Below are 23,497 nucleotides of genomic sequence, written 5' to 3' on the forward strand. Positions count from 1 at the left end.
TCTTCGAATTCCAATCTGGCTTCAGAACATCCCACTCCACTGACACATGCCTTCTCTATTTGAACGACCACATCAAACAAGAGGTGGACGCGGGCAAATACTGCAGCATGGTCATGCTGGACCTACAAAAGGCCTTCGACACTGTCAATCACTCCATTCTGATTGACAAGCTAAAAGCAATTGGTATTGATAGTCTTATCAGTGAGCTGGATGCAATCCTACCTGGAGGCGAGAGAACAGATGGTGGAGGTAAATGGTACCCTACCCCCCCCCCCCCCCCCCCCCCAGTGAGCTGTGGTGTTCCACAAGGAAGCATACTAGGACCGCTACTGTTCCTAATTTATGCAAACGGCTTCTCAGTTACAGTGGGTGACAATATTGTCACAAGGAAAGATGAAATTATATACCTAGGTTCCATCCTAGAGGCGAATCTTTCCTGTGACAAAATGGCATCCAATGTAATAAAAAAAGTCAACCAACAAACTAGATTCTTGTACCGGATCTCCTCTCTGGTAAACAAGAATACCCTGAAGACTCTGGCAGGAGCACTCATTCAAGGGTACTATGACTATGCTTGCACCTCATGGTACCAAAGCACCTCAAAGGCGCTAAAAACAAGATTACAAACATCACAAAACAAACTGGTCAGACTACTGCTTAACCGTACTCCTAGAACCCACCTCACCCCTGCCCACTTTGACAACCTAGGATGGCTTAGAGTAGACGACAGAGTACAGCAACTTGCAATGGGCCTGGTCTACAAGATACACTACACGACTAAGGTACCCATGTACATGTCAAAATACTTTCCAAAGGTCAGTGAATACCACGACCACAACACCAGAGGGAGCTCCACAAATCATGTTAAACCCAGATTCGGCTCAAACAAGGGACTAAACACGTTTCGCAATTATGCCACATCAATGTGGAACGCCCTACCTACAGCTGTAAAGGAATGTGAATCACTACCCACTTTTAAAACCACTTTCAAGGAGCACCTACGGGAGACTGCAATTCGAAACTGGCCCCTGTAAATGTCCTAACCCAACCCCCTCCAATGTACATTAAATGTCCTAACCCAATAATACACAAGACCCTCTTCTTGGGACCAAGTAAGGTTTCGTTGATAATTCAATGTACAGTTACCCCCTCCCACCCCACCCCACCTACCCAATTACCCCTCCTATGTACAGTTACCCCCCACCCCACCTCATCCAATGTACAGTTTCTTCGTCAAATGTATATACTCTCTTTTTTAAACTTTTTGTATCACAAACAGTACTGTATTTGTAAATCTGGTATGTCATAAATGTATAGATGTAGCAGTACTGTCTATCTGTATGTCATATATGTTATGATGAATTGAAAATGGGGGACCCTGATGTAAACAAGACGAAAGTCTTTCTCTGGTCTGCATCCCCTTAACAATTGTGTGTATTGAGCCGTACTGTATTGTACCCATTCTGCAAATTTTCTATCAATCAATCCTACCACCCCAACCCTAACCACTCCTACCACCCATACCACCCCAACCCTAACCACTCCTACCACCCCAACCCTAACCACTCCTACCACCCATACCAACCCTAACCACTCCTACCACCCCAACCCTAACCACTCCTACCACCCAAACCCTAATCACTCCTACCACCCCAACCCTAACCACTCCTACCACCACAACCCTAACCACTCCTACCACCCCAACCTTAACCACTCCTACCACCCATACCACCCAACCAGGGCTAGACATTGTGACCGAATTAGTCGCATATGCGACCGAAATTGTATCTGTGCGACCTCAAAATATAATTGGGAGCATTCGTGCGAGTGCAAATAATTGTTCTGGTGCGACCTCCTCTCTCCGCAATGGCCATACCAACCCGTTCATTCGGTCGACTAACGTGAGCGAGATTGGCCTACGTTCCGTTACATATTCATAATCATGAGAAGGATAGGAGTCTGAGGCGGGATGTCAAAAGACGACGCTAAACATTTATTAATGTTAAACTCTGTTGACGTTGAGCTAGTGTGCTGACAGGAAAGTAACAAACAATATGGTCCGTGCGGAACCCTTATCCCCAACACATAGTTCCGTGGGTGGTTGTTAGAGTTGTTGATCTTCCACAAAAGATGAATTGTTTAAATGTATGTTTAATCCAGTAAGAATAGTCTATATAACATACATCTGTGCAAATAGATTACATTACATTAACAAAATGTATTGCCCTTTTGACATGTAGCCTATTCATAATCATGAAAGTTTATTTGGAAGTATTTTTTATTCTTTACTTAGTTTGAAAGTGGTCAGACAGTTCCCTCTGTGTGTAATACAGACAGTCTTCACACATTATAAACACTTACAGAAAAGCTGGGTTGTGCACTGTAATAAAAGAAGTTTTGTTCAATGGGAAATATATATATTTTTTACCATATACCGTGAACTGGGGTATTTTTGCCCAAGGTTATCATACCTTCAAAATGTCATACCGGCACATGCCTAATTACAGTACGGTGTTATATTGTCGTTTTTTTATCAATACAAAAAATATATTACATATATATTGTTGGTGCTCCTTACATTTTGGTGGGTGCTCCTACATTTTTGCTGGTGCTCCCAACTTTTTGAAGTTGGGAGCACCAGTGCTACCAAGTAGAAATGTTAATTTCGAGCCCTGCACCCAACCCTAACCATTCCTACCACCCATACCAACCCTAACCACTCCTACCACCCATACCAACCCTAACCACTCCTACCACCCATACCAACCCTAACCACTCCTACCACCCATACCACCCCAACCCTAACCACTCCTACCACCCCAACCCTAACCACTCCTACCACCCCAACCCTAACCACTCCTACCACCCATACCACCCCAACCCTAACCACCCTAACTACCTGAACCCTAACCGCCCTTACCACCTTTACCACCCTAACCACCTTCCTACCTTCTTACATTCCTTCCTTCCTTCCTTCCTACCTTCATTTCTTCCTTCCTACCTTCATTCCTTCCTTCCTTCCTGCCATCCTTCCTTCCTGCCATCCTTCCTTCATACCATCCTTCCTTCCTTCATTCCTTTCTTCATCCCTTTCTTCCTTTCTACCTTCCTTCAGTCCTTCCTTTTTGACTTCCTTCCTTCCTTCCTTCCTTCCTTCCTTCCTTCCTTCCTTCCTTCCTACCATCTTTCCTTCCTTCATTCCTTTCTACCTTCCATCATTCCTTCCTTCCTTCCTTCCTGACATCCTTCCTTCCTTCCTTCCTACCATCCTTCCTTCCTTCCTTCCTTCCTTCCTTCCTTCCTTCCTTCCTTCCTTCCTTCCTTCCTTCCTTCCTTCCTTCCTTCCTTCCTTCCTTCCTTCCTTCCTTTCTTCCTTCCTTCCTTCCTTCCTTCCTTCCTTCCTTCCTTCCTTCCTTCCTTCCTTTCTTCCTTCCTTCCTTTCTACCTTCCTTTCTACCTTCCTTTCTACCTTCCTTTCTACCTTCCTTTCTACCTTCCTTTCTACCTTCCTTCCTTCCTTCCTTCCTTCCTTCCGTCATTCATTAACTCATTGACTGCCAATCTGTTTTTCCATCTGTACTCCCTGGCGCCAGCGTTTTTGACCATTTTCAATTTTTGCAGACCCATCGTATATTCTATATTATAGCTATGGAGACAATAGTATGGCTCATTTGAAAGGCAATATTTATACTCCAACAGGGAACAAACCCGTTTCAAAATAATCCAGTATTACGTGTTTTGCGTGCAGCTGCAGCATGCTCATTTCGTGCGGGTTGCTCGCCTGACACCTATATTATTTCCAGGTCAAAGGTAAACCGAGGCCTTACATAGAATGGTTCTATTCACCATTTGGGGCATTTGTCCTCTTCATAATAATCTCCAATAGTTCGCTCTAGGCGATCACCATTGCCGAACGTGCCGAGTCCAATGTAGTCTGGTGAAAACGCACCTTATCATCCATAAGTGTGATCGTTTTGTCCTCTTCATAATAATCTCCAATAGTTCGCTCGCAATTGCAGAGGCAGTTCGCAGGCTAGCGGCTACTACTGTGGCCAGCCGTGAGTGAGCAAAGCCCCCCCCCCACAGGAAACTAGCCCAGTTCAAAAGGTAGGCGATACTGCCACCGGGATTCGATACTGCCACCGGGATTTGATCGTCATTTAAATTCTAATTATGTTAGGGTTACCACTACCAGGCAGTATCGCACACAAGGCCGGGCGGGACTGTTTAGTATGATACAATTAAAAAAAAAAAAAAAAAAAAAAAAAAAAAAGACGAGTATACTCGCGTTTGGCGGTTAACGCATGGGCGACAGAAACAAGTATACTCGTTTTTGGCGTTCAATGAGTTAATGTCTTTCTGTCTATCAAGGACCACGCTCTCCAGAAGAGTCCTACTGTAATGTCTCACTTCTGTGTTTGACCTCTCTGTGCTCTCAGTGGAGGGGCTCCCCCAGGTCCACTACTTCGGCCCGTGTGGTAAATACAACGCCATGGTGCTGGAGCTCCTGGGTCCCAGCCTGGAGGACCTGTTTGACCTGTGTGACAGAACCTTCTCCCTGAAGACCGTCTTAATGATCGCCATTCAGCTGGTCAGTGTGTGTTGGAGGTTGTGTCGTCGGGTCGTACCTGCGCTCCTCAAACATCCTTTATTACCAGGCTGTATTTACTTATTTTCTGTTTTGCCTTTTGGAACCATTTCGGGGGTTAATACGGTCATGGAAAACCATTAGGCCGTAAGGTGAGAAGTGGCTAGAAGACTATTCTCGTTCCCACCGTGGCGGACTACACAATTTTCACTCTGGGCTAAACCGGTCACCACCGCATAGTTTTATTTGATGTAATTGGTGCGAGTTTTGTCGCGTATCTTGCGCTCGACCAATAGCAGCTCTCTTTGTTGCCAAGACCACGTAAAGTGACATTAGCATGTCATCCACGGAGTACATCTCGATGAAAATGGACAAAAAACACATTCTAACGTTCACAAAATAGGTTTCTAAACAATGTTATATGCATATACGCTACTTGCCACAATGTACGTGTTATTAACTATACATTTAAATCATATCCCCTTCTCTCTACACCAACAACACAGCATTGCACATGCTGTGAAAACGTCTCTAGCCTCCATAAACACACAATCCGTGATGCATGCAGCAAATTGGTATTTGCCTAGCAAGTAGCGTCTATGCATATAACATTGTTTAGAAACATATTTTGCGAACGTTAGAATGTGTTTTTTCTCCATTTTCATCGAGATGTACTCCGTGGATGACATGCTAACGTCACGTTACTGTTTACACAAATGTATTGTGGTCTGTAACTTGGCAACAAAGAGAGCTGCTATTGGTCGAGCGCAAGATACGTGACAAAACTCGCACCAATTAAGTAAAATAAAACTATTCTGTGACCAAGTATCCGTTCGCGAGGAAAGATCTAGTCCCGACTTTAAAATGAGGATTGCGCAAAACGGGCAGGATTTATTCCTAAATCTACACCAATATATCTTTCACCCAGAGTGAAAATTGCATAGTCCGCTGAGGTGGGAACGGGATGAAACGATACAGCCTTCACCTTACGGCCTACATGGCCTGGAAACATTAAGGAAAATGATATCTGATCCAAAAAATATGTCCTGCGATGTGAATATTGCGCTAGGCCATTATTTAGATTTTTTATACAATTTTGATGAATTGTTCATCCCTAGAACCTGCCATATTATATATATATATATATATATATAATAATTGTTTGTATTATTATTATAATTTGTCCCGCTCCAGCTCTCTAGGATGGAGTATGTCCATTCCAAAAACCTCATCTACAGAGACGTGAAGCCAGAGAACTTCCTCATCGGGCTCCAGGGGAACAAGAAGGACCACATCATCCACATCATCGACTTCGGCCTGGCCAAGGAGTACATCGACCCCGAGACCAAGAAACACATCCCCTACCGCGAGCACAAGAGCCTCACTGGCACGGCCCGCTACATGTCCATCAGTACCCACCTAGGGAAAGGTAGGATGTCCATCAGTACTCACCTAGGGAAAGGTAAGGTGTCCATCAGTACTCACCTAGGGAAAGGTAGGATGTCCATCAGTACCCACCTAGGGAAAGGTAGGATGTCCATCAGTACTCACCTAGGGAAAGGTAGGATGTCCATCAGTACTCACCTAGGGAAAGGTAAGGTGTCCATCAGTACCCACCTAGGGAAAGGTAGGATGTCCATCAGTACCCACCTAGGGAAAGGTAGGATGTCCATCAGTACTCACCTAGGGAAAGGTAAGGTGTCCATCAGTACTCACCTAGGGAAAGGTAGGATGTCCATCAGTACTCACTTAGGGAAAGGTAAGGTGTCCATCAGGACTCACCTAGGGAAAGGTAACATGTCCATCAGTACTCACCTAGGGAAAGGTAAGGTGTCCATCAGTACCCACCTAGGGAAAGGTAGGATGTCCATCAGTACTCACCTAGGGAAAGGTAGGATGTCCATCAGTACTCACCTAGGGAAAGGTAAGGTGTCCATCAGGACTCACCTAGGGAAAGGTAAGGTGTCCATCAGTACTCACCTAGGGAAAGGTAAGGTGTCCCATCAGTACTCACCTAGGGAAAGGTAAGGTGTCCATCGGTACCCACCTAGGGAAAGGTAGGATGTCCATCAGTACCCACCTAGGGAAAGGTAACATGCCCATCATTACCCACCTAGGGAAAGGTAAGGTGTCCCATCAGTACTCACTTAGGGAAAGGTAAGGTGTCCATCAGTACTCACCTAGGGAAAGGTAGGATGTCCATCAGTACTCACCTAGGGAAAGGTAGGATGTCCATCAGTACTCACCTAGGGAAAGGTAAGGTGTCCATCAGTACTCACCTAGGGAAAGGTAAGGTGTCCATCAGTACCCACCTAGGGAAAGGTAGGATGTCCATCAGTACCCACCTAGGGAAAGGTAGGATGTCCATCAGTACCCACCTAGGGAAAGGTAGGATGTCCATCAGTACTCACCTAGGGAAAGGTAAGGTGTCCATCAGTACTCACCTAGGGAAAGGTAGGATGTCCATCAGTACTCACTTAGGGAAATGTAAGGTGTCCATCAGGACTCACCTAGGGAAAGGTAACATGTCCATCAGTACTCACCTAGGGAAAGGTAACATGTCCATCAGTACTCACCTAGGGAAAGGTAAGGTGTCCATCAGTACCCACCTAGGGAAAGGTAGGATGTCCATCAGTACTCACCTAGGGAAAGGTAAGGTGTCCATCAGGACTCACCTAGGGAAAGGTAACATGTCCATCAGTACTCACCTAGGGAAAGGTAAGGTGTCCATCAGTACTCACCTAGGGAAAGGTAGGATGTCCATCAGTACTCACTTAGGGAAAGGTAAGGTGTCCATCTGGACTCACCTAGGGAAAGGTAACATGTCCATCAGTACTCACCTAGGGAAAGGTAAGGTGTCCATCAGTACCCACCTAGGGAAAGGTAAGGTGTCCATCAGTACTCACCTAGGGAAAGGTAAGCTGTCCATCAGTACTCACCTAGGGAAAGGTAAGGTGTCCATCAGTACCCACCTAGGGAAAGGTAAGGTGTCCATCAGTACTCACCTAGGGAAAGGTAAGGTGTCCATCAGTACCCACCTAGGGAAAGGTAACATGTCCATCAGTACCCACCTAGGGAAAGGTAACATGTCCATCAGTACCCACCTAGGGAAAGGTAAAGCAGTTGTATTCATCTTAACCTCTATGCCTGACTGTTCTGCATTGTAATCCATCTGCACTGTCTGTGAATGTTTCAGAGCAAAGCCGGCGTGACGACCTAGAAGCCTTAGGACACATGTTGATGTATCTGTTAAGGGGGAGTCTTCCTTGGCAAGGACTCAAGGTATGGGAGCTTGTCCTTCCATGGTTTTACACTATTCTTTAGGGGTTCCGTGGACTAGTCCAGTGGTTCTCAAACCTTTCAAACATTGGCTCATTGACTAGTTAGACTGCTAGGTGACTAGTCGACACATTGACTCTGTTCAGACCTATATCCAGATTGTGTCTAGATCCAGGTGAGATGGATGTCTGTTCACACCGGGCATCAGAGAGACCACTTGTGATTAGGGCTGTCCCTTTGGATTTGCACAGTCGACTTTGATTGGCCGATAGTCGACTACCCCCCTGAATGCAAAAAGAAATATATAAATAAAAGTATAAATATATATATATTTTTTTCTTTTTTTCATTTGGGCTGTGGGAAATGTCTGAATGTCTGAAGGAGTCGACTGAAGGCTCCTTGTCCTCTGATAAAGCAGGCAATTGGTCCACTGATGGATACATCTTGATATTTGTCTACTCTCGTGTGTTCATTAGATGGGTGAAATCCTTTTTCAGTGCCTTCAGTGTTTTCTTAGGCAGTTAGCCTCTGGTATGCATGCCATTAGCGTTAGCCACGCTTCTAGGCCTCTTTGCTTTTGGAAAGAATAATAATAATAAAAAAACAATTACTATACATATATATATATATATATATATATATATATATATATATATATATATATATATATATATATATATATATATTTTTTGGCAGTCGACTACGGCTCCTTTCAATCGATTAGTCGACTATTCAACTAATCGGGGTCAGCCCTACTTGTGATTGGATCTCACTTCCCCCAATATGCAAATAAACACACAAGCCAATCGCTAAAGAGACACATGTGAATTCAATAATGTAATTTACATTTTTTTAAATTGTATTTAACCAGGAAGTCCCATTTGAGATACAAAATCTCTTTTGCAAGGGAGAGCACATGCAGTGTTTCCATTACAACTTACAATGTTACTGTGGATTGAAAAGAGTAAGAGTAAGAGGACTGTGTTTTAACCCTTTCACTGCCACACGACAGAAGGTTAACCCTTTACTATCACACAACCGACGGTGATGCTCCATCATTAGCATCATTAGCTCCGCGGATAGTAAAGGGCTAACCTTCTGTATTGTCAGTGAAAGGGTTAACCGGCTGTCGTGTGGCAGTGAAAGGGTTAACTGAGGCCATCTTCCCACAGGCTGAGACTCTTAAAGAACGCTACCAGAAGATCGGCGAGACTAAGCGGAGCACAGCCGTCGAGGTCCTCTGTGAAAACTACCCAGGTACCTGTCAGTCTGTCGGTACACATACCAATATATCCTGTTTCTTTTCTCTTTCTTTTTTTATAATGAGTATTTTCTTCTCGGCACAACCTGGACATATAAATGTTATCCAGTGAAACGGATAAACAACCAAAAACAAGACAATACAAACACAGTCGGCAATACAGACAGAAAAATAAATGATTATTTTTTTAATAAATAGGTATATAAATGAATAATAGCAGAACATAAGTCCGTAGGGTTTGCACCATAATCATACTATACATACATTTATTTTGACTGCAGCCTCTGGTTCTTTATATACAATTTCGCTCTGTGAGTAACATGGATCTCCATTCCACCCTATCAAACGCTTTTTCAGCATCGAGTGAAATAGCTGCTGATGGGTAGTTAGAGTTTCGGACAGACAGACCACATAATATTTAACAGACGTCTTACATTGACAGCAGGATTTCTTTGTCGAATAAACCTGGATGTACAAGTGATCCAAGAGTTTTGTCTAGTCTATTAGCCAGTATTTTAGAGAGTAGTCGACAGTCGACTGATATTAGACTAATTGGTCGATAGCTTTTACAATAATTTGGATTTTTGTCTTTATTTAAAAAAATATTTATAAGTGTGATAATTGCTTTAAGTAAGTATGGCTTTATTAATTTGTATAGCACCCTTCCCAGCACGAATGCACAGAGTGCTTCACAAGTTTAAAAACAAAAAAGAAAAGAACAAGGCAATTCATAAAAAAAACATCCAAGGTAAAAACAGTGCTTCACCAGTTTAAAAAAACAAAGAACGGGTCAATTAACAAAAAACATAATATAAAAACAGGCATCGACAAAACTGAAAACTAAATCATGTGTGTACGTGGCCAAATGCCAACCTGAACAGGTGGGTTTTTAGCTGCCCATTGAATTGAGTCCACAGAGGGGCAGGCTCTCAGGATCTGGGGCAGCTCATTCCAGAGCCTTGGGGCCACAGAGGGGGAGGCTCTCAAGACCTGGGGAGCTCATTCCAGAGCCTAGGGGCCACAGAGGGGGAGGCTCTCAGGATCTGGGGGAGCTCATTCCAGAGCCTTGGGGTCACTACTTCGAAAGCTCGGTCTCCCTTCGTGTTTAGCCTGGTTCACCACCAGGAGGCCCTGATCAGAAGACCTCAGGGCTGGTTCACCACCAGGAGGCCTGATCAGAAGACCTCAGGGCTGGTTCACCACCAGGAGGCCTGATCAGAAGACCTCAGGGCTGGTTCACCACCAGGAGGCCTGATCAGAAGACCTCAGGGACCGCCTGGTTCACCACCAGGAGGCCTGATCAGAAGATCTCAGGGCTGGTTCACCACCAGGAGGCCTGATCAGAAGATCTCAGGGCTGGTTCACCACCAGGAGGCCTGATCAGAAGACCTCAGGGACCGGCTGGTTCACCACCAGGAGGCCCTGATCAGAAGACCTCGGGGCAGGTTCACCACCAGGAGGCCTGATCAGAAGACCTCAGGGACCGGCTGGTTCACCACCAGGAGGCCTGATCAGAAGACCTCAGGGCTGGTTCACCACCAGGAGGCCTGATCAGAAGATCTCAGGGCTGGTTCACCACCAGGAGGCCTGATCAGAAGACCTCAGGGCTGGTTCACCACCAGGAGGCCTGATCAGAAGACCTCAGGGCTGGTTCACCACCAGGAGGCCTGATCAGAAGACCTCAGGGCTGGTTCACCACCAGGAGGCCTGATCAGAAGACCTCAGGGCTGGTTCACCACCAGGAGGCCTGATCAGAAGACCTCAGGGCTGGTTCACCACCAGGAGGCCTGATCAGAAGACCTCAGGGCTGGTTCACCACCAGGATGCCCTGATCAGAAGACTTCAGGGACCGGCTGGTTCACCACCAGGAGTCTCTAGATATAGTCTGATCTGTGCCCTGAGCTCCTCTTTGAACCCCCCATCCTGTAATAATCATGAGTTGAACCTCCACAGCTGTGATCTAACTGTATCACGGGAGCGCATGATTTCTTTCCGTACCCGTAAAAGCCGTAGTTTGCAAAGACGCTCTCTGATTGGCTAGCCCGCGTACAGCGAAGACCCTCTGAATGAATGAATGATAACTTTATTTAACAGATTGCAGAATGGGTACAATACAGTACGGCTCAATACACACAATTGTTAAGGGGATGCAGACCTGAGAAAGACGTTTGTCTAGTTTCCATCAGGGTCCCCCTCTCTGATTGGTTTAGCTCCGAAGGGCTCTGGGATAGAAATGTCTGCCTTGTACATTATATATTCTCTGCTTCGAAGTGGTTGTGCTTTGGCCCTCTTTCGAAGTGGGTTATGCTTAGAGTTTGGAATCAGGGCTGGTGGTCCATCGCCCTGCTCTAAAGATAAACTCTAAGCATAACCCACTTCGAAAGAGGGCCAAAGCATAACCACTTCGAAGCAGAGAATATATATATGTACAAGGCGGAAGAGCCCTTCGGAGCTAAACCAATCAGAGGGTCTTCGCTGTACGCGGGCTAGCCAATCAGAGAGCGTCTTCGCAAACTACGGCTTTTACGGGTACGGAAACAAATCACGCCACAGGAGCATGTCCCGTGTGACCATAGCAGGGTCTGTTAGAGCTGGATAATGTGGTGGGTAGTGAGCATTTAGAGATGAGAAAGAAGTCTATTCTTTAATATACTTCATGGGCTCCTGAATAAGTTTAAGTTTATTTGCAAAAGGGACGGTGCATATTAATCAACAATAAATGTAAATACGCCAGATTTAGCCAGAAGGCTAGATTTCATCTGTAGTCCCTGGCCAAGATGTTAAAAAAGGCATCAAACCTAAAGTGATAAAAAAAAAAAAAAGGTTATCATACATAACATACATCAAATAGGCCTACATAAAATACAATTCATCATCACAATATACAATTTCTTACAAAAATACACAAATAATGGGAGCTCCAGTAGCTCACCGCGTATCTCGGCGCTATTTCGGCGTCGGGGACAACCGTGCGCGTCACGGATCTGGGGTAGCAAGTTCGACTCCCGGACTCGCCGTATTTTCTCAGAGTGTCTTCCCCTGATCTATATCCCATTCAACCCGTTTCTGTCGGTCATGCTTGACCAGAAAAAGCGATAAACACTAAAAAGAACCAGCTGTCTGGTCAAAGTTAAAAAAAAATTAAAAAATACACGAATAAAAGTGAATTGCATACACACACGGCTAATGAATTTAGCTGTGGGTGCAGCTCTGGCGTTCTTTGAGCCAGTTTAAAAAACCTTTTAATCTTTTTTTTTATTGTTCAAGCGTGTTACAGGTCCGGATATTTGTAGGCATAGTGTTCCAGTACTGTGTGGCTCTAACAGTGAATGCGGATTGTCCAAAAGCACTCTTCCTGAACGGAACCACGCTAATAGAAAGTATAATCTCTGTCCGTTGGGTTTAACAGCCCTCCACACATCTGTAAGGCCTAACGCAGCACACGTCCCTCTCACCGTTAATACAGGGCAGTCTGCTCGGTGGTGGCTTATTGCGATCCAAGGTTGCATCTGAAACGATATTAAAATCCCCTCCTATAATTATAGGGTACTGTCCGAAATTATGAAGTTTACGTTCAAAATCTACAAAAAAAATGTGGATGGTCAATAATTGATCCGTACACATTACCCAGTATCATCATCATCATCATCATCCTCATCATCCTTTATTTATTCTCGAAAATACAATTGAGGTCACCCTCATTTTCAATGTCATCGAGACTCTACAGACATTTCAATGCACACATTTCTACAATATAACAATAATAAATATGAATAACTATCTATATAGTACTCTTCACACATGGACCGCAGTCCAGAGTGCACCACAGCAATTAGTATAAAATGAACATAGGCATAAAATCAAGCACACAAATTGACAAAATAAAAAAAACTGCATAAATTGCAGACATAAGAATAGGTATAAAAGACAATAAAAGTAGTGCAATGGTCTATCAAGGTCTGTCCCTCAATATCTGCCATCACTATGACACACCTGCCCTCATCATTTACCTCTTTAAATTGTACATGTTTATTTATTAGTGTCACCTTTGGATGAATGGCTGCTTTTTTATATAGCTGACCCCACACTAAAGAACACATGTCTTACCCAATCCCTGCATTATAGCTTAGCTGATTCCTGAGGGGACAGATGGGATTCCTGCAAAAATATTACATCTTGTTTCTTAGTTTTCAAGTGCTCTAGTATCTTCTTCCTCTTAATTGGATGACCTATGCCATTAACATTCCAGGTGGAACAACACAAGTTATTGTGATTAGTCATTAACACGTTTAATGTATTGTGACGAGCCTGGTGGTGTTCAGACTCGTTACGGTTAAAAAACAAACGCATTCAAATGTCCACACAAGTGCAATATCAATCAATACGAATATTTATTGATTATAGGCAGAATATAGTTTGACGGGCAAATAGAATGGTCGTAATACAGTCCGATGGCCAAAACACAAAACAGGCTCTCGTACAAAAAAAAGGATTGTTTAATACTCGAGAGTAGTCGTCCGGTCCAGGGTCAGTACACAAGGGGGTTTCTCAGCCAGTCTAGGGTCCAGTACACAATGAACACCTTCTCGCCTTCACCTCTCCTCTCACTACCTCTCACCTTACAAAACTCTGTATGCAACAATCTCTCTCTCAATGCAACAACTCCAACCTCACCTTCACTCAACTCGCCTCTAATTTCTTTATCGTTTTTAATGAAATACCTTAGTTAAGGTATTGTTTAAATGAAAGAACCGTAGTTAAGGTATTGTTTTGAACCACAGTGAAGGTATTGTTTTGAACCACAGTGAAGGTATTGTTTTGAACCACAGTGAAGGTATTGTTTTGAACCTTAGTTAAAGTATTGTTTTGAACCTTAGTTAAGGTATTGTTTTGAACCGTAGTTAAGGTATTGTTTTGTCTCTTCCATGAAGAAGAGATGGCGACCTATCTGCGATACGTGCGCAGGCTTGACTTCTTCGAGAAGCCGGACTACGAGTACCTCCGCACGCTGTTCTCAGATCTGCTGGAGCGTAAAGGATACAGCTTTGACTACACGTACGACTGGGTCGGCAAGCAGATAGTAAGTCATGTTTACTGCTAATGTTCCTTTTTTTAATGCTCTAATAGCCTCTATTTTATTGAAGACATTAACAGCAAGTGAAACTTTGTCTAGAGGCACTTCCTAGTACTGTGAATGTAACTGTTTTACCTGATGCTATTGCTGATCTGATTATGCTTCTTGCCACTGCACAAATGGCCTTCTGTGTTTTGTATTTCAAAGTCAAAGTTAAGTTTATTGTCATTTTTCCATTGACATGGAAGCACGAGATACAGTACTCGGGTCTCAGTTACAGCCATTTGATGCTAGATATACACTAAATAAATCAATAAAATACTGATCCTCATGACGGACATACAAACTGATTCAATAAGAATCCAGTAGAAACTAATCATTCAACAGTCAATAAAAACATTAAATGTATTCAGTAGCAAACTAATCCAAAATAAGAAACCTAGTCTAATTCAGTAAAACTAATTTAATTCAATAAGACCAATAGATTGACTGATTAAAAGATTAAAAGAGATGGGTGCTACAGTGCAGTGTGCAGAGGCATGGCAGTGATGAGCTGCGATGAACTGTTCAGTCGTCTCACAGCATCCGGGGAGAAGCTGTTCTTCAGCCTGGTGGTTCTTGCCCGGTTGCTGCGCAGCCTCCGGTCTGAAGGGATTTGATTTGTATGTTTTTTGTTTTAATGCCTTTGTTTTTATGTTGAAACATGTTGTGTGCCGTGTTGATCAGGACTCCTGGAAGAAGAGATCTTGTATCTCAATGGGACATTCCTGGATAAATAAAGGATAAATAAAATAAATAACAGTGTGGCTAGATCAGACTGGTGGGATGATGACGTTAACAGTGTGGCTAGATCAGACTGGTGGGATGATGACGTTAACAGTGTGGCTAGATCAGACTGGTGGGATGATGACGTTAACAGTGTGGCTAGATCAGACTGGTGGGATGATGATTTTAACAGTGTGGCTAGATCAGACTGGTGGGATGGATGATGTTAACAGTGTGGCTAGATCAAACTGGTGGGATGATGACGTTAACAGTGTGGCTAGATCAGACTGGTGGGATGATGATGTTAACAGTGTGGCTAGATCAGATTGGTGGGAGGATGACGTGAACTGTGGCTAGATCAGACTGGTGGGATGATGTTAACAGTGGCTAGATCAGGTTTCTCAAAATAAATGGTACCACTAAAAAGAAGATTAAAGTAAAGAATATATTTCTTAAAGACGATCGATGCACACTCAAGGCTCCCACATAGTCGGGCGTACTGTGAGCGGACCGGACTCTGCGTGGCATATGTCTGCAGTCGTTTGAGGTTTCATAGTTGAGCGTACCACCGCCTCGCACCAAACATTTCTCGTGCCAGTTTACTACATTTCCCACAATCCTTGTGCGCTATTTACACTCTGTCACGGCGTCGTCCACCGATGTCAAAATAAAATAAAGTGTCTAGGTTATCTCCTTTTCCAAGATTTCAAAATAAAACTTAAATATAAAACACTTCATTTAGAAAAGCCATTCAAACGTCTCAGGTTTCTTCAGATGATGAAATAACGATAACGATTAGCGATAGTAAAACAAAATTTAGCGTCATCTACCTGCCAAAGTTTTACCGGACAAATCCTACCAATTTAACCATGATCGTGCCCTACTCTCTCTTGCCACGGAGTGAGTGTTCAGAGTAAAATGCAGATCGGTGTCACATTTAATGCAGGTTGATGTCAACCAAAACGCCAAGCAGCCTTTTGTGTGACACCAAGTGAGCGACGCGCTTGGAGTCCGCTTGGAGTCCGCATTGAGTCCGCTTGGAGTCCGCTTGGAGTCCGCTTGGAGTCCGCTTGGAGTCCGCTTGGAGTCCGCTTGGAGTCCGCTTGGAGTCCGCTTTGAGTCCTCTTTGAGTCCGCTTGGAGTCCGCTTGGAGTCCGCTTGGATTCCGCTTGGATTCCGCTTGGAGTCCTCTTTGAGTCCGCTTTGAGTCCGCTTCTGCAGAGTACGTTCCGCCCGACTATGTGGGGGCCGGCTTTAGGGTGTTCTTTGTGGGTTTTGGTCATTTCCGCTTGGCGAAAATCCCTCGTGTGGCACCCTGGAGGTAAGGTTACAGGCTGAAGCCACAGAAGTAAAACCGTTATAACACAGATTAGACCTGGTTCTCAGCTGAAAGCTTCCAGTGGAGAGTTTTACTAAGGAAAGTTCTTAGTCCTATTGATTCATCACTAAAGCCACACTAAACACTAGAGGTTATGTCATCCTAGTCATTTAATTTAAGCTATTATTCAAGGTAGCATGTTAATGGTTAGTTTGGTGTCCATGACAGTTCTGTTTCACGATTGTCCTTCCTCTCCTCAGCCGAGCCCACTGGGGTCAGTGCCTGCTGACTCAGGATCAGCTGTGGTCCCTAGAGAAAGAGACAGGCCATCTCAGCAACAACCTCTACGCAACCAGGTACCCAGCAGACTGTATCACATAGAACCTTATCACCAGGTACCCAGCAGTCTGTCTGACATAGAACCTTATCAACCAGGTACCCAGCAGTCTGTCTGACATAGAACCTTATCAACCAGGTACCCAGCAGTCTGTATCACATAGAACCTTATCAACCAGGTACCCAGCAGTCTGTATCACATATAGAACCTTATCAACCAGGTACCCAGCAGCCTGTCTGACATAGAACCTTATCAACCAGGTACCCAGCAGTCTGTCTGACATAGAACCTTATCAACCAGGTACCCAGCAGTCTATGTGACGTGACATAATATGTCAATATGTCATCATACTGACTGCTGGGTACCTGGTTGATAAGGTTATATTATAACCTTATCAACCAGGTACCCAGCAGTCAGTATGATGACATAGAACCATATCCATCAACCTGTAACTATAACATATCAGATCAGGGTAGTTTTTTTATTTTTATTTTTTTATTGGGTTTTACAGTACACAAGACAGGTTTTCATTGCCGTCAATTATTTTTAGTTCCTTTTCTCCACAAGTGTACACAAGTATACCCACATATCCCCTCCCCCCTCCCCTTTTCTCTCTCTTAGCATCTTTAAATCCCCTTTTACTGTTATATAGAAATAATACATACAATCAATGGTACCTCCAGTAAGATAACTCATACATAGATCAAAATAAGTGAAAAAAAAAGAAAATATATATATAATAATAATAAATGACATCTTTACAACACCTTCAATGGTGTGCCTCCGCTCTTCCCCGGGGTCAACTGACCACGGGAGAGAGCGGGGGGACTCATCCTATAGAAGCCCTCCTATATCTTCCCTTCTCAGATATTCATTAAATGGTTTCCATATATCCTCATAAACCTCTATTTTGTTCCTGAGGCTATATGTTATTCTCTCCATTGACATGCATTGTGCCATGTTCTTAATCCAAGCACCGATTGTGGGTGCGTTTTTTTCCAATTGAAAGCTATTGTTCTTTTTGCCTGCAGTGTAGCAAAGTCAATAAATGTGTATTGTTTGGTTCTCAGGTTGAGATTTACTGGATATAGGTGTAGCAATATCATTTTGGAGTCTAATGGGATATTCACTGACAAGACTGACAGATCAGGGTAGTTAATATGAATCATGTAACTAACATATCAGATCACAGGAGTTATGAATCATGTAACTAACATATCAGACCAGGGTAGTTATGAATCATGTAACTAACATATCAAACCAGGGTAGTTATGAATCATGTAACTAACATATCAGACCAGGGTAGTTATGAATCATGTAACTAACATATCAGACCAGGGTAGTTATGAATCATGTAACTAACATATCAGATCAGGGGAGTTATGAATCATGCAACTAACATATCAGATCAGGGGAGTTATGAATCATGTAACTAACATATCAGATCAGGGGAGTTATGAATCATGTGTTGTGACCCCCCCCCCCCCCCCTCTCTCCTATGTACCACAGGTAGTGAGTTCCACCAATGGGGAGCTGAATACAGATGATCCGCATGTGACTCAGTCCAATGCACCAATCACAAGGCAGGCTGAGGTGGAGGTGGTGGACGAGGCTCAGTGAGTGTCTCTTTCAGTGTTTTTCACCTGATGTTTCCGCTGCAACAAGGACGCTACCAGCTAGTCTGTCTTCCCACTTCCTTTGTACATGTGACACGGTATTCAGAAAGCGTTTGCTCCATCTACAAATATCTCTGTTACTGTAGATATACTGTAGACATTTTAATGTTTTACATTTTGTCATTTTTTAGCTGACGTTTTTATCCAAAGCGACTTACAAGTTTTGTACAACAAGACAGCAGGAAGGGTACAACTCTTATCAGCTGAGTAACAATGTTCATCAAAGTGTTGAGTGCTACAGTGTAGGTTAGTTTATTAGGACAAGTGCATGACAGTAAGGTTAGTTAGGGTTAGAGTTTTTATTTCTTATTGTTATATAAATAAATATGTATATTTAGATATAGTGTATACTGTAGAAATACTGTAATACTGTAGAAATTCTGTAGATATACTAGATATACTTTAGATATACTGTAGATATATTGCGGAAATACTGTAGATATATTGTAGATATATTGTCTGATTTGACAATAACTGGGAGTAATTTCAGTCCATTTAAAAAGCGGTAGTAACAATGTTTTGGTTTGTGAGATACTGATGCATTTATTAGCAATGCTAGTAGAAGTCAATGGTAGTAAAGGTCAATGGTAGTAGAAGTTAATGCTAGTAGAAGTTAGCTAGTAGAATAAAAAATGGTAGAAGTCAATGCTAGTAGCAGTCAATGATAGTCAAGATCAATGCTAGTTGAAGTCAGCTAGTAGAAGTCAATGCTAGTAGAAATCAATAATACAAGTCAATAATCTAATCTCTTCTCTCCTCACTCTCTGTAGCTGCGTGAAAATCCTCAACTTGTGGTGAGTCTCCTCTGCTAAGCAGTCAGTAAACTAACCCTAGTGTCTGTCCTAATGTCACTCAGGGGAGATCAGACTAGCTAGTCTAGACTAACTCTGGTCTCTGTTCTAATGTCACTCAGGGGAGATCAGACTAGCTACTCTAGACTAACTCTGGTCTCTGTCTTAATGTCACTCAGGGGAGATCAGACTAGCTACTATAGACTAACTCTGGTCTCTGTTCTAATGTCACTCAGGGGAGATCAGACTAGCTACTCTAGACTAACTCTAGTGTCTGTCCTAATGTCACTCAGGGGAGATCAGACTAGCTACTCTAGACTAACTCTGGTCTCTGTCTTAATGTCACTCAGGGGAGATCAGACTAGCTACTCTAGACTAACTCTGGTCTCTGTTCTAATGTCACTCAGGGGAGATCAGACTAGCTACTCTAGACTAACTCTGGTCTCTGTTCTAATGTCACTCAGGGGAGATCAGACTAGCTACTCTAGACTAACTCTGGTCTCTGTTCTAATGTCACTCAGGGGAGATCAGACTAGCTACTCTAGACTAACTCTAGTCTCTGTCCTAATGTCACTCAGGGGAGATCAGACTAGCTACTCTAGACTAACTCTAGTCTCTGTCCTAATGTCTGTCAGGGGAGATCAGACTAGCTACTCTAGACTAACTCTAGTCTCTGTCCTAATGTCACTCAGGGGAGATCAGACTAGCTACTCTAGACTAACTCTAGTCTCTGTCCTAATGTCATTCAGGGGAGATCAGACTAGCTACTCTAGACTAACTCTAGTGTCTGTCCTAATGTCACTCAGGGGAGATCAGACTAGCTACTCTAGACTAACTCTAGTCTCTGTCCTAATGTCACTCAGGGGAGATCAGACTAGCTACTCTAGACTAATTTAATTTCTTTGTGGTTTTGTTCTTGTAGTTGTTTTAGAGAATCCTGTCCCATCCCTCTGTCCTCCCCCCCCCCCCCCCCCCTCTGTCCCATCCCTCTGTCCCCCCCCTCTGCCCCATGCCTCCATCTCATCCCTCTCTCTCTCTCCAGGTGCTGTTGCTTCTTCAAGCGAAAACGGAAGAAGAGCAGCCCCAGGCAGAAATGACGTCGTCCCTGAAGAACGGAATCACTTCTCTTCTGGAGCGGAGGACGACGGGACAGATGGCATCATCATCAGACTGACGGCTGATCTTGGGGACGGACGGAGTAGAACTTCCACAAGGACCGTCTTGTGCTCCCGTGTCTCTCGTGGGACCAGACGGACGAAACGTCTTTTTCTATCTAATCTGCCTCTTCTTTGAAACGCTGTCCCTCTTTACTCTCCTCGTTGGTCTCATATACACTGACGCCAGTTCTAAGACATCACTGTTGTTTTTCTATATCAAGTAATCATGGAGTACAGTCAAAGTACATTTTATTATGCAATAGTAAATAGTTTTCTGTTTAAACGGTAACTAAACACATGGTCAGTTTGCTGCCCCCTAGTGGTTGATATTTAAACAGTAACTAAACACATGGTCGGTTTGCTGCCCCCTAGTGGTTGATATTTAAACAGTAACTAAACACATGGTCGGTTTGCTGCCCCCTAGTGGTTGATATTTAAACAGTAACTAAACACATGGTCGGTTTGCTGCCCCCTAGTGGTTGATATTTAAACAGTAACTAAACACATGGTCATTTTGCTGCCCCCTAGTGGTTGATATTTAAACAGTAACTAAACACATGGTCATCTTGCTGCCCCCTTGTGGTTGATATTTAAACAGTAACTAAACACATGGTCATCTTGCTGCCCCCTAGTGGTTGATATTTAAACAGTAACTAAACACATGGTCATCTTGCTGCCCCCTAGTGGTTGATATTTAAACAGTAACTAAACACATGGTCATCTTGCTGCCCCCTAGTGGTTGATATTTAAACAGTAACCAAACACATGGTCATCTTGCTGCCCCCTAGTGGTTGATATTTTCACCCTGGTGCACACTCTGCCCCTCTCTACCCACAGACAAGAGCCAGTCTGGTACCAGAGGTACGGGTGCTTGATACCCACAGACAAGAGCCAGTCTGGTACCAGAGGTACGGGTGTTTGATACCCACAGACAAGAGCCAGTCTGGTACCAGAGGTACGGGTGTTTGATACCCACAGACAAGAGCCAGTCTGGTACCAGGGGGGGTGTTCGATACCCAGCCATACTCTTAAAATAATGATGAAAAGGTCTAGCTCATATTCCTTTCAAAAGGGACTGAGAAGGCCAGTGCTAACGTTCTCTCTCTCTCTGTGTCTCTCTCTCTCTCTCTGATCTCTTTCTCTCTGTTTCTCTCTTTCTCTGTCTCTCTTTCTCACCCCATCTCTCTCCCTCACCCCATCTCTCTCTCTCTGCCTCTCTTTCTCTCTATCTCTCTCCCTCACACCATCTCTCTCTTTTGCTGTTTCTGTCTCTCTGTGTATCTCTCTCCCTCACCCCATCTCTCTCTCTCTCTTTCTGTGTGTGTCTTTCTCTGAAAGCAGGTCATTCTCTACAGTGTTGTTGTCTTGTTGTGTCTCTGCTCATTAATTATTACATATGTTTTTACAAGTGCATTTTATTGAATGTATGAATGTAACTGATGGCAGAAAAGGTGTCGTATTCATAGAGCAAAATAATATTCTCTCCCACTAAAGAAAGATGTGTCCACATGTCTAACACAGAGAGAGAGCAGACATTTGTCTCTATTCAGACGTCTCCCAGATGGACGGCTCTCTCTCTCCCAGGACAGTTTGTCTCTATTCAGACGTCTCCCAGATGGACAGCTCTCTCTCTCCCAGGACAGTTTGTCTCTATTCAGACGTCTCCCAGATGGACAGCTCTCTCTCTCCCAGGACAGTTTGTCTCTATTCAGACGTCTCCCAGATGGACAGCTCTCTCTCCCAGGACAGTATGTCTCTATTCAGACGTCTCCCAGATGGACAGCTTTCTCTCCCAGGACAGTATGTCTCTATTCAGACGTCTCCAGATGGACATATCTCTCTCCAGATGGACATCTATCTCTCTCCCAGGACAGTATGTCTTTATTCAGACGTCTCCCAGATGGACATATCTGTCTCAGGACAGTATATCAAAGCTGCAATAACTGTTTTCTGACCACTAAGGGTAGAAAGTCTGTAAAGAAACTCCTTTTCCCCCCAAACGAAAGCCTTGTGACGTATAAACATAAGACTACGATACATAACACTTTCTCTTGGGTTGGGTTTCCTGGTTGGTAAGGTAAATAGATCTACAAACTGTTCTGGCAGCACAATATTGATGTAATTAAGAGATTTGTTTTTAATGCATAGGTTCATAAATTAGGTAAAGGTTTTGTCAACAGAAATATATGATGAAAAATAAATCAAGAAAATAAATGATGGAATAACAGACGGGCGCAGGGTTGATTGAGTAGGACACCATGACTCAATGAGACCTTCTGATAGCAGGGCTGATCGAGTAGCCATGACTCAATGAGACCTTCTGATAGCAGGGCTGATCGAGTAGCCATGACTCAATGAGACCTTCTGATAGCAGGGTTGATCGAGTAGCCATGACTCAATGAGACCTTCTGATAGCAGGGTTGATCGAGTAGCCATGACTCAATGAGACCTTCTGATAGCAGGGTTGATCGAGTAGGACACCATGACACAATGAGACCTTCTGATAGCAGGCAGGGTTCCTGCAAAGTTAAAATGTCTTAAATGTAATAATCATAATTTTAGACCTTAAAAGGTATTAAATATGATTATAATGAATGTTAAAATGTATTGGATTATGATGCTACTTCTATGTTGCGATGACTTCTCTGTATCTCGTTTTTAAATGTGTTTGGGGGAAATGTCCAGGCTACAAAATAAGCAGTATGGGTAATAGTCTTATCAGTTCCCTAACAAGAATTCATATGGAATTACTCTTCTCATAGTAATTTTCCTTCATAGTTTTTGCCAGTATTTAATTATATTCTTAAATCTTAAAAGGACTTAAATGTAACTTGTTGAAACCTGGGCAGGTGGTCAGAAGGAGACGTCAAAAATAAAGAAAACAGTTACTGCAGCTTTAACCCTTTCACTGCCACACGACAGAAGGTTAACAATTTACTATCACACAACCGACGGCGATGCTCCATCATTAGCATCATTAGCGCCGCGGATGCTTGAGCATGGAGCATCACCGTCGGTTGTGTGATAGTAAAGAGCTAACCATCTGTATTGTGAAAGGGTTAACCGGCTGTCGTGTGGCAGTGAAAGGGTTAACACTAATAGAATACAATAGTGTGGTCGAGGAGGAATTTGCTGACAAGTCATTCAGCTATTTCTGCTTCCTAAGTTTGAGAAATATCCCCGACATGGTGTTATGTATAAAACAATAGAACTACTCCCCCTGCTGGCCTTGCCATGTAATGCCTTAATCA

The 23,497-nt window shown here is 43.5% G+C and overlaps 1 protein-coding gene across 2 annotated transcripts in view; it reads left to right on the plus strand.

Annotated features, from left to right (window-relative positions):
- The window catches only part of LOC311244682 (casein kinase I-like), a 40,634-nt gene extending 17,471 nt beyond the window's left edge, over nt 1–23,163 (plus strand). The window contains exons 5-13 of one of the 2 annotated variants that reach the window (XM_084334318.1): nt 4,440–4,591; nt 5,783–6,017; nt 7,785–7,870; nt 9,040–9,124; nt 14,060–14,208; nt 16,546–16,641; nt 18,132–18,238; nt 19,069–19,092; nt 20,132–23,163. In XM_084334318.1, the coding sequence (XP_084190444.1) occupies nt 4,440–4,591; nt 5,783–6,017; nt 7,785–7,870; nt 9,040–9,124; nt 14,060–14,208; nt 16,546–16,641; nt 18,132–18,238; nt 19,069–19,092; nt 20,132–20,186 (989 nt within the window). In that variant the 3' untranslated portion in view covers nt 20,187–23,163. The remainder of the gene's footprint in view (nt 1–4,439; nt 4,592–5,782; nt 6,018–7,784; nt 7,871–9,039; nt 9,125–14,059; nt 14,209–16,545; nt 16,642–18,131; nt 18,239–19,068; nt 19,093–20,131) is intronic. The other variant, XM_084334319.1, reaches the window with a different exon arrangement.
- The last annotated feature ends 334 nt before the right edge of the window (nt 23,164–23,497 follow it).

This window comes from Notolepis coatsorum (genome assembly GCF_963971535.1).
Source record: "Notolepis coatsorum genome assembly, chromosome: 18".
In the NCBI taxonomy this organism is placed as follows: domain Eukaryota; kingdom Metazoa; phylum Chordata; class Actinopteri; order Aulopiformes; family Paralepididae; genus Notolepis; species Notolepis coatsorum.